The 13,662-nt window shown below is 40.7% G+C and overlaps 1 protein-coding gene across 3 annotated transcripts in view; it reads left to right on the forward strand.

Annotated features, from left to right (window-relative positions):
• The window catches only part of LOC138746011 (synapsin-3-like), a 226,831-nt gene that overhangs the window by 106,320 nt on the left and 106,849 nt on the right, over positions 1-13,662 (forward strand). Inside the window, exon 1 of one of the 3 annotated variants that reach the window (XM_069903683.1) lies at positions 12,941-13,249. The exons of the other annotated variants lie outside the window; for them this stretch is intronic. Coding sequence (XP_069759784.1) covers positions 13,125-13,249 — 125 coding nt within the window. The 5' untranslated portion in view covers positions 12,941-13,124. Of the gene's footprint in view, positions 1-12,940; positions 13,250-13,662 lie in introns of those variants that run through there. 3 annotated transcript variants of the gene reach the window in all.

Below are 13,662 nucleotides of genomic sequence, written 5' to 3' on the forward strand. Positions count from 1 at the left end.
AGGCATAATTAAAAAAAAAAGTAACTGTGAGCATTAAATATATAGCAGGTTGGTGAGCACCTGAATGAGGTTAATGTTTCAGGTCAAAAATCTGCAATAATTTCACTTGAGATCTTTTTTCATGAATTTTTTTTTTTAAAAAGGCAAAAGAGTGCAAGTAAAACTGGTGTTTGAGAATTGAATATTGTGGGAAAGCGCGCTCTTGCAAGACTGGTACATGAATTGGAAAGGCTCAGAGGGTTATGGGCCATGGAATGTGTGTTGCCTGATAACAGCAGTCTGGCTGATATATTTCCAACAGTTCTATTTCTCTCTAGAATTAGACAAACCTGACTAGCTTGGGCAGACAACTTGGTTGGCATGGGCAAGTTGGGTTGAAGAACTTGCCTCAATGCTGCAGCACTCTATGCTTGCAAGAAAATTTAGAAGTTTAATTATGTAAATTTTTTAATTAAAAAAATTTAGACATACAGCACTGTAACAGACCGTGCCGCCCAATTTCCATCCCATTAATCAGTATGTTTTTGAAGGGTGGGAGGAAACCGGAGAAAATTCAAGCAGACACGGGGAGAACGTACAAGCTTCTTACAGACAGTGTGACTTTCGAACCCAGGTCCAATCTCAATTGCTGGTGCTGTACAAGGATTGGGCCAACTGCTATGCCAATCGTGTCACCCAGTATAGTGTGCCATTACATGTTTTATGAAAAAAATATGTAAGGGCAGCACAGTTGGCATAGCGATTAGTGCAACGCTGTTACAGAGCTAGCGATTGGGTCTGTGGTTCAAATCCAACGCTCTCTGTAAGGAGTTTGTATGTTCTCCCTGTGTCTGCGTAGGTTTTCACCGGGGGGGGGGGTGGTTTCTAGTTTCCTCCCACTTTTCTAAATGTACCGGGGGGCGGGTGATAGGTCAATTGGGTGTAAGTGGGCGGCATGGGCTTGTGGGTCAAAAGGCCCTGTTACCCTGCTGTATGTCTATATTTAAAATTGCTTGAAATTCAAAATGAAACCTCTTTTGTGGAAGATTGGTGTTGATCTTTGATTTAGGTTCTGGGGTGAGGTCCCAGTCAGCAGGTTTCTCTCCTGAATGAAGAACTCTGACTTCAACCAATTCCCTTTATTTGATACACAGGCCTGTGGGAGTTCTGTCACCTCTGTAGAGGATCCAGGAATTCTCCGAACATACAAATATATGGGTTTAAATTTTCCAATGCTTTCCGACATTAACCAGTCTCAAGACGTACACCTCCCTGGCAGCGAGGATTAATCCATCAGCGTTAAGCTACGCAACGTCCATCCACATGATGCACCATGTTGTGGGCAATTGCACAGACATGCACTCTCCCCTCAGGTACTCTTACAGTTTCATTTACCTTAATTCTTGTAAATCACATGGTTCTAGAGAAACAGATCTGTTGAAAGTATATCATCTAGGCTGTTAGTTATCAGGAAGCACATATTCTGTATCCTCTCACTGTTCTTAGTCAGGGCGAGTGGAATTTCAACATGGCTGCTGTTACCAGGCAACACACATCAGCCCCTCACCCTCCTGTCTCAGCATAAGCATGAAGAAAAATATATATTTATGCATTAATATTTTTGTAATTTAATGGTATTTGATATATTAATCAACATCAATGGTTAGAGCATAGTGGTTAATACAATGCTATTAATGCTCCAGTAACCCGGGTTCGAATCTGGCACTGTTCAAATCCGGCACTGTCTGTCAGAAGTTTCTATGTTCTCCCCGTGTCTGTGTGGGTTTCCTCCGGGTGCTCCAGTTTCCTCCCACCATTCAAAACATACCGGGGTCGTAGGTTAATTGGGGTATTTGAGCGGCATGGACTCGTGGGCCGGGAGGGCCTGTTACTGTGCTATGTGTCTAAATTAAATCTAAATTAGAAGGACTTTATTTCTATAATTTCTCCCTGTCAGCCCCTACACTAGTTCTGTTTCCCCCTCTTTCCCAATTATTTGGCATACTTGAAATGCAAGTGGCAATACTTGTTCTCTCAAGCAAGAAATCCTCATTTCTTTTTAATTAGACAACAAAAAAGAGCAAGAATGATTTTATTTGTTGACTTTAAAAGTTCAAGTTTATTATCATCTGCCTATCGTTGTACACGTACAACCAATGAAATCACGTCTGTCCAAACCACGGTGCTTGCACAAAAACACACAGGACATCTTTGGCTTGGCTTCGCGGACGAAGATTTATGGAGGGGTAAATGTCCACGTCAGCTGCAGGTTCGTTTGTGGCTGACAAGTCCGATGCGGGACAGGCAGACACGGTTACAGCGGTTGTAGGGGAAAATTGGTTGGTTGGGGTTGGGTGTTGGGTTTTTCCTCCTTTGTCTTTTGTCAGTGAGGTGGGCTCTGCAGTCTTCTTCAAAGGAGGTTGATGCCCGCCGAACTGTGAGGCGCCAAGATGCACGGTTTGAGGCGATATCAACCCACTGGCGGAGGTCAATGGGGCAGGCACCAAGAGATTTCTTTAGGCAGTCCTTGTACCTCTTCTTTGGTGCACCTCTGTCACGGTGGCCAGTGGAGAACTCGCCATATAACACGATCTTGGGAAGGCGATGGTCCTCCATTCTGGAGACGTGACCTACCCAGCGCAGTTGGATCTTCAGCAGCGTGGATTCGATGCTGTCGACCTCTGCCATCTCGAGTACTTCGATGTTAGGGATGAAGTCGCTCCAATGAATGTTGAGGATGGAGCGGAGACAACGCTGGTGGAAGCGTTCTAGGAGCCGTAGATGATGCTGGTAGAGGACCCATGATTCGGAGCCGAACAGGAGTGTGGGTGTGACAACGGCTCCGCATACGCTAATCTTTGTGAGGTTTTTCAGTTGGTTGTTTTTCCAGACTCTTTTGTGTAGTCTTCCAAAGGCGCTATTTGCCTTGGTGAGTCTGTTGTCTATCTCTTTGTCAATCCTTGCATCCGATGAAATGGTGCAGCCGAGATAGGTAAACTGGTTGACCGTTTTGAGTTTTATGTGCCCAATGGAGATGTGGGGGGGCTGGCTGATGGAGGACATAAAGATTGCATAAATAATCAAAGTAAATCTATATAAATATTTGGGATGATTTTCATGGTTAGAGGATACTGTTTACTAGCCTCGCAGTTGGTGGGAAGACCAACTATTCCCCAACCTGGCAGTCCTGATTGTCACCCACTTGCTCCGTCTTGTTGATGGCAGTGGGTTAAAGATGCTGCGTGCTGGATTGAAAGCGTTGTAGCGGTAGCTACAACAATCAAGAGATTGAAAGAAACCACAGGTCGAGGTGAGTTACAGTTTCAACTATTTATTTGAAACCCGCGTGCTAGTCTTTAAGGGCGAGCCCGCGTCCCGTCATCACGTCGGCTGCAACGTCATGACGCAGCCGAAAGTGCGCGCATGATGGCTGAGGCCAAAAGGAATCCCTGAACCTGAAGGTGCCATCTTAATGCGGCTGCTCCGCTACCGTGGCTGTCACATATGGAGCCAGTTAGCCTGCATCGCGATGTGCGCCACCACAGGGTCTTCTATAATTCCTTGAACCCTATTTAGACAGCACTCCCAGTAAATATTGTCTAAAGAGGAAAGAAAAACCCCAGTGATCTTCTCGTCTGCTTTAACGATCCTCTGTATGGACCAATGCTTTGCAGCAACTATACCACACAATGATGTACTATTATATTCCTGTAAAAGGTTGAGAAACATGAAGGTCTACAGGTGCTGTGATTATAGTAAATGCACAGATATGCTGGAAGAACTCGGTAGGTCCCACAGTGTCCATAGGAGGCAAAGATATGAAGAAGGACTCCACCCGAAACGACGGTTATACATCTTTGCCTCCTGTGGATGCTGCAAGACCTGCTGAGTTCCTCCAGCATTTCTGTGTTTGTCCTGTAAAAGGGGTTGTAAACTTTTTCTTTATGTTCACTGCTGCACCTTTCTGACTAATGAGGAGGAGTTGTAAGTCCAGGATAGGTTGTCCCTAATATGTGTAGTGAAGAATGGTCGACCTTTGTTCTCCTCAAGTCTACAATCATCTCCTTGGCCTCGTCCAAGTTGTGACTAAGGTTGTTGTTGTCACACCATTTTATGAATCTTTCAACCTTCTCTCTGTAATGTGACTCATCATTGTTGCTGATGAGGCCATCTGTCGTATCATTTGCAAATTTGATGATACTTTTGGAACTGAATCTGGTAGTGCAGTTGTTGGTCACCAGCATGAACAGTAGAGGGATGAGCCCTGAAGTTTGCCAGTTCTCAATGTGATTCAAGAGTATCCCCAGAGCACCTCATAGCCCACAAGGGAAAATTTTGTTGGACTGTGGAAAATTCAACAGTTAATTTGTTAATATCAAGTTGCCATAAAATGCAGTATGATTAGTGATCAGTGCTCTATTCAGTCATTTTGTTTTAGGCATACAGCACAGTAACAGGTCATTTTGACCCATGCCATCCAATATTCCCAATTTACCTACAACCCTTGGTATGTTTCGAATGGTAGGAAGAAACTGGAGCCCCCAGAGGAAACCCATGCAGACACGGGGGAGAATGTACAAACTCCGACCAGACAACGTGGGATTCAAACCCTGGTCCCAATTGCTGGCGCACTAACAGCGTTGCGCTAACCACTATACTAACCATGCCAAACTGTTTCAGCACTAAATATTGTTCAGGATGCAAGAGAACACACCTGCTCTTTAATCAAAGCCATATGAATTTTGGGAGAGCAGAATGATGCACTCCAGCCTAAATTATGGGCTCATGTTTTTGAGTGAGAGTGGATTCCATGATTTTCTATCAGAATGGAATGCTTTTTAAGCTAAGATGGAAAAAAGATGACTTCCATGTGACATTATTGCATTTGGATTAGGGGAATCCTTAAAGTTTGAGGCTATTCATAGTACCTGCTTTTGCTATGCATCACAAATGGGTTGATTCTGTGTCATACAGAAAGGGTTTCTCTCGCTAATGTGGCCATGGAGTTCGAACACATTTAGTTGGATTCTGCAAAGACTCTTCATCTGTTGCCCAGTCTAACGATGCATTTTCATTACTTCTCAATCCTATGTGCCTTTAATGGCCTGGGTGGCAGCCACTCCTGAATAAGGAAATCCCTGCCCCAGTCATAATTTACTCCAATAGAAAAAAAAACTAAACTTGGAAAAGACAAAAATTCTGCTGCTTGAGGCTATCCTGCAAAATTCACATTGTGGCCAAGATTTGGGGTCTCTTGTGAGTTGATCTGGTTCTAGGTTTTCCAGCGACTGGCGTTTTCTTGCTGGTGTTCCACTTCTCGCAGATCTTCAGGGCTCCGTAGAGCAGATGTGATGATATGTGAGACCCACTGCTACTCCTATTTCTTGTATTGTAGCTGTATACTGTGAAAATGAACTGAGTATTATTTCATCCCCTTCAACCTTATTTTTATTTTGATAACTCTTTTTCAAAGAGAAAGGCATCTCTCTGAAGAATTCAGCAACTCACTTTGGAGGGATGTATTGGGTCAGTTATTGGGAGAGCAAATCTGCAAACCCACTTGAAATTTGAACAGAAGGGTCTGCGTATGGTAGGACTTCCCTGCATTGGCAGGGTATGCGTCAGTACTTGCCAAGAAGGCCTTCATCTTCTTTCCAATCTCGTACCCAGTTAAAGGCAGCCTCTGTCACTACTCCCAATCCAAACAAAGGTATCCCTGTTCATCTCCCGGTCTACTGCCTTTCCAAATATTTTGTAAACTTTTTCAACACCAAACTGTTCTTTTCTAAACAACGAAGATACTGCTTGAATGAAAGGGAACTGTTTCTTCCCATGGATGTCCTGTTTAGATGTTTGCTGAATATGCTGTCGGCTTGCTAGAAGGGTTTTGCAGAATGTGGGATAGATGTGCAGTCTCTGGTTGGAAGATCCTGATCCTGACTGTACTTGATAATTGGGGTGTATTTGTTCATTTTATTATTTTGAGAGAACAGGAAGTCTCTTATTGCAGTTGGCTTGTTTTTCCTATGAGGAATGCACATGTGAATATATAAATGAAGAAACTCGAATAAATGAGTGATTGTCAATATCCTTGTTTGTACGTATTTGTAAATTACACATAACAATGGCATGTGGTTCTCAACCCTGGTTTGGGTAGATGATTGAAGACCAGGAGATTGATGGAATGTGTGATGGAATAGTCAAAACAATGGGCAATGGAATCATTTTGTAAATACTTAGCACAACTGCAAATCACAGACCTAAGTCTCAGAACCTGGACGCACAGATGAGATGTCATCCAAACACACATCACCACACTCCTGGATGCTCTTCGCTATCTGTGGCAGAGCAAGGTAGCATGTATTCACAGGAAGCAGCTGCAAAAATAGGGGCAATCCATGACCTAGTGCACTTGGAAGAAACACTGCTTGCTATTATTGGAGTTGCCGTTTCAGAATTTGCATCCACTGCCAGTTCTAAAATGACCATTTCAAACTGAAAATTGGTTTTAAAAGCTGGTTATGACAAAAAAAAAATTAATTTGTCAAACGGAATTGTCACTCCATAAAGCCATGCTATTTCTGCCAAAAAAAATTTAAGTGTCTGTTAGCACATGTTAAAAATGGATTTGGTGTTTGCCCAACAGCTCATATTTTTTTTTTTTTTTAAATTTTTTATTTTTCACACCATAAATCACGTTAGCCATGATATACACTTTTTCTTTTTCACACATATACAGTGACTTTTTCTCCCCCCCCCTCCCTCCTCCCAAGCCACCCCCCCTCTCATCCATTTTAGGTATACAATCTAGGTTGCATTAAGCCAGTCAGACAATGTTGTCATTCAACAAAAATACACCAGAAATTCTACTGAGTCCATTCTTTTCTTCTCTTCTCCTTCCATCAACTTAGGTAATGTTTGTTCCCGGTAGGTTTTCGCTATTGTATTTAATGTAAGGCTCCCATACTTGTTCGAATATTTCAATATTATTTCTTAAACTATATGTTATTTTTTCTAATGGAATACATTTATTCATTTCTATATACCATTGTTGTATTTTCAAATTATCTTCCAATTTCCAGGTTGACATAATACATTTTTTTGCTACGGCTAGGGCTATCTTAACAACCTTTTTTGTGCATCCTCCAAGTCAATTCCAAATTCTTTATTTTTTATGTTACTTAGGAGAAAGATCTCTGGATTCTTTGGTATATTGTTTTCTGTTATTTTATTTAATATCTGATTGAGATCATCCCAAAATTTTTCTACTTTCTACTTTCTCACATGCCCAACAGCTCATATCATCCTTTCTTCAGACTCTATCCTTTTCTTTAAAATAGCCGTGTGACATTTGCAGTCTCACGGCCTGCCTGTACTATATTAGCCATGTTACTGTTTTGGATGCTGGCTCCCATATTCTCCCAACCCTCAGATTTAGAACTTTTCTCAGTAACATTATTAGTCTTCATTAATCTCTGACTATCTTTAGTTAGCTCCAGGTTGATATTTTATTTCTTAAGTAAATATTACATTTGTTGCAAATCATAAATATTTCTTTAAATTGTATAATATCATCTACCAGCAAATCTTTTTTTTTTAATCTTAAGTTACCTAGTGGTGCACTCAGTAGAATTACTGCCTCTCCGCGCCGGAGACCTGGGTTCAGCCATGACCTCGATTGCTGTCTCAGTGGAGTTGGCATGTTCTCTTTGGAACTGGGTGAGTTTCTTCTGGGTGCTCCAGTTTCTTCCTGCATGCTGAAGATTAGGTTTAATTGTCCCCATAAATTGTCCCTGGTATGTAGGGGAGTGGTAGAATCTGCGGCTTGATGGAAACATGGGGAGAATAAAATGGAATTAGTGCAAATGGGTGTTTGGAAGTTGGTGAGCTCAGGTGGCCAAAGGACTATTTCTATTCTGTATCTCTCTATAATTCTACTGTAAATTCTTTTCTTGTGCCCCTATGAAATTGGATTCATTTGTTTCTCTAATTTCCTCTGAATTTTATCATTCTTGAATATAAAATTATATTGTGATTTATTTTTGTTTGATAACTCATCGAGATTATTACCTAATCTGACAACATTATTCAAGGTAAGATCCAAAAATGTGGTTTCCTATTGATTCCATAATGCATGCACTCTTCAAACTCCAATTGAATTGAAAATCTTACCAATAACTCAGCAAGTCATGCCCGTGTTCATGCCATCAGAATTATTTTATTAGGTTCTGGTGATTATCTTGCATGAATCACTCAAATGCATTTTACCAAATTGGAAGTCTATGTAATTTGATTTTCATTGAGATTTATTATCCCCAGAAGGACATTTCGTTCCATTACTGGCAGATGGATTTAACCTTAGCCAGCTCAGCATCCCTCAGCTCAGGAAGCAGGATTGTCACACAGATATAGGAGCAGCCAACTTCAACAGTTCATCTGGTATGAGACCGGAGCTGAAATGTGTTCCGAACCCCCTCAAAGTAATCTTCTGCGATGGTAGCTCATGCCACACTTGGCATTACCTAACCTACTTTCCTGCAACTTTAATGGTTCCCCCCTTCTTTCCTGATCACCCAGTCAAGTCTCCAGTCTTTTCCAACCTCGTTGTCATTTCAAGAAGGCAGCTCACTACCACCTTTTCAAAGGAATTAGGGATGGGCAACTAAATGCTCAGTGAGTGACATTCACATCCCTGCTCCCTGGATGAGTCTTTAGGTTACTGGCTGCCTATCTGGCTCAATAACTGCCTGGCGGGTGGAAAGAGAGGGAAGGAAAAAAAAAAGAATTTCACCTGTACTCCTCGCTGTAATTTAGAACCCCACTCATTCTCTTTCCACCAAATGGGCATTGAAGAGTAGTCACATATTGTTGCGTCTTCCAAATGCTGCTACAAACTATAACAGCAAGAGAGAAGATGGGGCTGTATTAACATCAATGGAATGTACATTTGTATTTTAGGAGATGGGATGAAGTAAAATTGCAGGGTGGGTTTTGGGAAGAAGAGAAGCCAATCTGACACTTGGAAGGGTGCATTGTTATTTCACTTTGCAGACAAATTGACAAATTAAGGAATGGGTGCGTGGAAGTCTCCGAGTTTTCCACTGGAGAGCCAAACCCAGACATTCTTCAAGGAAAGCTTGCACAGAACAATGATTTTCTTGTTCTGTTACCATCACTCTTCCACTCTGATGTCTCCCAGATGAAGGCATCCTTCCTCTGAGCCATATTTTCTGAATTGCATTGACTTTACCCATGTGTCTACTTTGATCTTTTTCAGGATTCTTCGTAATCCTGACGCCAAACCAGACAAAACAATTCACAGAAGCCTAGCGCTGAATAATATCTGCACAGAACTAGTTTTAGATAAATATCAATTCAATTGGGCTGGTACATTGATAAGCCCCCTGTCTTCCCAGGCTAACAGCAGTAACAGCATAACTGAATTTGAATCCAGTAGTAATGTGCTGCAGTTAAAGGAATGCTCCATTCTTTCAGTTTTCTCAGCCTATTTTCTATAATAGTGGAACTCATTGTACCCCCTATCGATTCTCTGTTATCTCCACTTTCTGTATGTTTACCTCAGGAGTTTCACAAAAAGATGGCTGCAACGGCACCATTTGCATGTGGTGTCATGGAAAATTGGTGATCTGGCATTGATTATAAACTAAGAATCAAGGCAACAGTAAATCTGAAAAGAGTAAATTAAAACTGAGGTCTCTTCAAAGTTAGATAACGGTAAATTTATCACAGGTTTTTATATTCTTAGAGCTCATTCCTTTCATAGGCTTTATGGGAAGTATTTTGTTTTCATTTGCTTGGGTTTTATTGTGGGTGTTGATGGAGTTAAACAGAGTTATTAATCCTGGGGTATTGGGGTCAAGGACTGGGCCAGTGTGTTGGTGGAGTTGGACATAGATTAGAACACTTGTTGATTGGATAGATTTGGGAGGCGATTTGGTGAGGGAATGTGCTTGCAGTGTGTTCTTTACTCCTTATTACTACAACCTCTGCAAAAGGTGGTACCCCATGGAGCTTACCTTGTTCATGCCATAGCATGGAAAAAAGGAGTGCTAAAGCATGGAACAATCTTATTGAACAAATTATTTTCCATTTTAGTAGCTATTAAAGCATTCAACACATGTTGGTAAAACAAAATTCTGAATTTTCAGAGGAGGGTGAGATTCATTCTTTGAACCGTATGATTTTTTGTTTAGCCTCACTTGTTTGCTCTCCCTCCTACACATGAACAACTTTGAAAATGCAGAGAGGAAAGTGGACAAAATGACGACCCTTTTGTAACTTTTACTAAAGTGAGTCATCTTAAACAGTTAGTGTTTTTTTTTAAAAAAGGTTGTTAGAAGGTTAAATGTTGGTAATCTCGCATACAAACAGTCAAGAATCGTTCATGTTAGTACAGGTTGTCTAATTTCTGAAGTGGGTCACTGTAGGGGCCTGAAGCTATGTCCCAGATGGCAGGTGATCAGTTTTGGAAAAATCCATCTTTCTCTCCTCGCTCTATGTGAATCGACCTGGTATTTGTGCATCTCATCAACCCCCCATTTGCCAACAGGCCTTTAAGCCTAAGCTCCACACTAGCAAGAGGGGCCCAGGTGGAGTGAGAAGCTAAACTGGAGGAACTCAGCTGGTCAAGCAACATCAATAGGAGAAAAAGAAAGGTCAACACTTCAAGCTAAAACCCTTTATAGAGACTAGGTAAATATTGTCAAGAAGCCAATGTGAAGAAGACGGGGTGATACCAACATCTGCGGTCTCCAGATGGAGCCAGAATGGGCCCCTGACCTCAACTGGAATTGGTTTCAGGTGTGGTGGTCTTTTTCTTTTGAAAATTTTGTTTAAAGATTTTACAAAACATTAAACATAACAAAATAAAAAGAAAAAAATCCCTTTACCTCCCCTCCCCCTCCCACTTCCCATTCCACCCACCTCCCCTTGGAGCCATAAAAAAAATTATTTCTAGGTATTCAATATTAACTGTTTGGTGTGCCAACTCTTTACATATCATTTACTTAACATCTTTAGCCATATGTTCTAAATATAAACTTCACATCTTAACAAAAAAAGAATAATTATTTAATAAGTTATAAGTTACGTTTTACAGATATAAACATGATTGTAATTCACTATGCCATCTTTGTATATTTAACTCTACATCATTTTTCCATGTAATAGCTATAGATTTTCTTGCTGCAGCTAACCCTAATCATATAAATGCTAATTGTGGTTTGTCCATCTGCAACCCTGACGTTAATGTATTCATATAAGGTGTGGTGGATTTGAGGTTTTTTGCTCTCACTGTACTCTATGTCTACACCACACACCGTGCCTTGGTCCTGACACCACCACCATAAAACAGGGAGAGAAGTGAGCTCCATGATTCGCTGCATTGCCTTGTGTGATCACTCATTTTTTAAATTTTTCACACTATGAACCATACTGACCAAAATACACACATTTCCCTTCCACTCACTCAACATTCAACATATGTGCTACATTAAACCCATTAAACAATGTCATCACACAATGAAAATAAACAAGAAATTTGTGTCATCTACTTTCACATACTGGGTCAGTTCATTTCGTCTTCTTCTCCTTCTGTCATTTTAGGCAGTGGAGGTCCGCGGTAGGACTTCTCTGTTGTGTTCCATGTACGGTTCCCAAATTTGTTCGAATACTGTGATGTTATTTCTTAAATTATATGTTATTTTTTCCAATGGAATACATTTATTCATTTCAATATACCATTGCTGTATTCTCAGGTTATCTTCTAATTTCCAAGTTGACATAATACATTTTTTTGCTACAGCTAAGGCTATCATAATAAATCTTTTTTGTGCTCCATCCAAATCGAGTCCAAGTTCTTTACTTCTTATATTACTTAGAAGAAAGATCTCTGGATTTTTTTGGTATGTTGCTTTTTGTGATTTTATTTCATACCTGGTTTAGATCTTCCCAAAACTTTTCCACTTTCTCAGATGCCCAAATTGCATGTTCCCGTTTCCTTTTTACATCGAAAACATCTGTCTGATACTGTTGGGTCCCATTTATTTAACTTTTGGGGTGTGGTGTATAGCCTGTGTAACAAATTATATTGTATCATGCGTAACCTCGTGTTTATTGTATTTCTCTTAGTTCCGGAGCATAGCTTTTCCCATGTTTCATTTTTTATCTTTATGTTTAGATCTTGTTCCCATTTTTGTTTGGGTTTACAGCTTGTTTCCTCATTCTCTTTCTCTTGCAGTTTGTTATAAATCTTTTAATTATCATTGTGTCTATAATCACATATTCAAGATTGCTTCCTTCTGGTAATCTCAGTCTGCTTCCCAATTTGTTCCTTCAAGTAGGTCATTATTGAGCCATTTTCAAAATGATGCTTTTTGGGCAAGGTCCCTGTCACTGCCGTCTCACACTTCACTCCCACAGATTATTACACTTGAAATTTATTTGTACCACTGTCCCAAATGTTTTCTCTTAATGACCACAGTTAATGTGAAATTTCGCACCCTAAAAGTAATAGGGTTCAACAGTAAAGGAACAGTCTTAAGCCCTATTTGTCCAAACTAACATGTTAAAGTTGCCATACCTCCACTGTAGGATCCAACGTAACTGGCCTCGTGCATTTTGGTTGCAGTGAGAATGTTTTTGCTGAAATGTCACTTCTGGAATGACAAAAGAGCTAGTCATGTGTGAATGCACTTGATTTCAAAGGAAGTGGAAATTACTTACCATGAGCTGCCACTCTTGGCCTGAGATCTATTTAATTATATTGGTCAGAAATGTTTATAATTGTGTGTTTGCGTTGCCCTTGAAAAAAATCTGGTAAACATTTTTATCTGATTGAACAAGTGTAGCTTTGCTTTGGAAGTTTATTTGTTACAGATATTGGCATGCTTTTCCTTCAGAGAGGGTCAGAGGTTTGTTCTGAACCAGAAATTGTCCGTAACCCTTTAGAAGCAATGGCTGTTTGATATTTACTTTTCTTTAGCTTTGGGTACCCTGCTTTGGGGATGTTGCAAAGATGTTAGAGAGGTTGCAGAGATTTACCAGAATAATTCCAGGGATGATAAATGTTGATTATGTGAATAGGCTGGAGAAGTTGGGTTATTCTTCTTGGAAGAAGAGACAAGATGGAACTGCTTCAAATAATGAAGGGACCAGATGGAGAGAACTCTTCTACTTTATTTTGGTCTGACTTTGTGTGGATGCCAGGGCGAGCCCGAATCTCACAGACTGAGCTTCATGTGGTTCTGAGGTTGGTTAAGATGTTTGAATTTGGCTGACTTTTTGTAACAATAGATCTTTTAAAAATGGACTTTATTTTCAATAATTTGTGGGATGTTTACTGTTTTCAAAGCCACTTGGCCAAAGGTTGATGCAAAGCAATGTTTCTATTTAGTGTTTACTGGTGTGTAGGATTCCAACCAGAGGAGAGAACATCATGTAAAGGGTGTACATAAATGTTGCTGGAGCGTACAAAGCTGATCCCCGTCCCCACCTCAGAATCTCAGTCCACACTTCCATTCTGCTAACCCCAGCATTCAGACCACTGGTGAGAAGGGTCAAACCAGTTTACAGGGGAATTAGAACTTGGCTGGGGGAAGCCACAGTAGAGTTACAGGACTGCTTTGGAACCACAGACTGGAGGCCACCTACACCTCCTACATT

This window comes from Narcine bancroftii, chromosome 11, assembly GCF_036971445.1.
Source record: "Narcine bancroftii isolate sNarBan1 chromosome 11, sNarBan1.hap1, whole genome shotgun sequence".
Lineage (NCBI taxonomy): Eukaryota > Metazoa > Chordata > Chondrichthyes > Torpediniformes > Narcinidae > Narcine > Narcine bancroftii.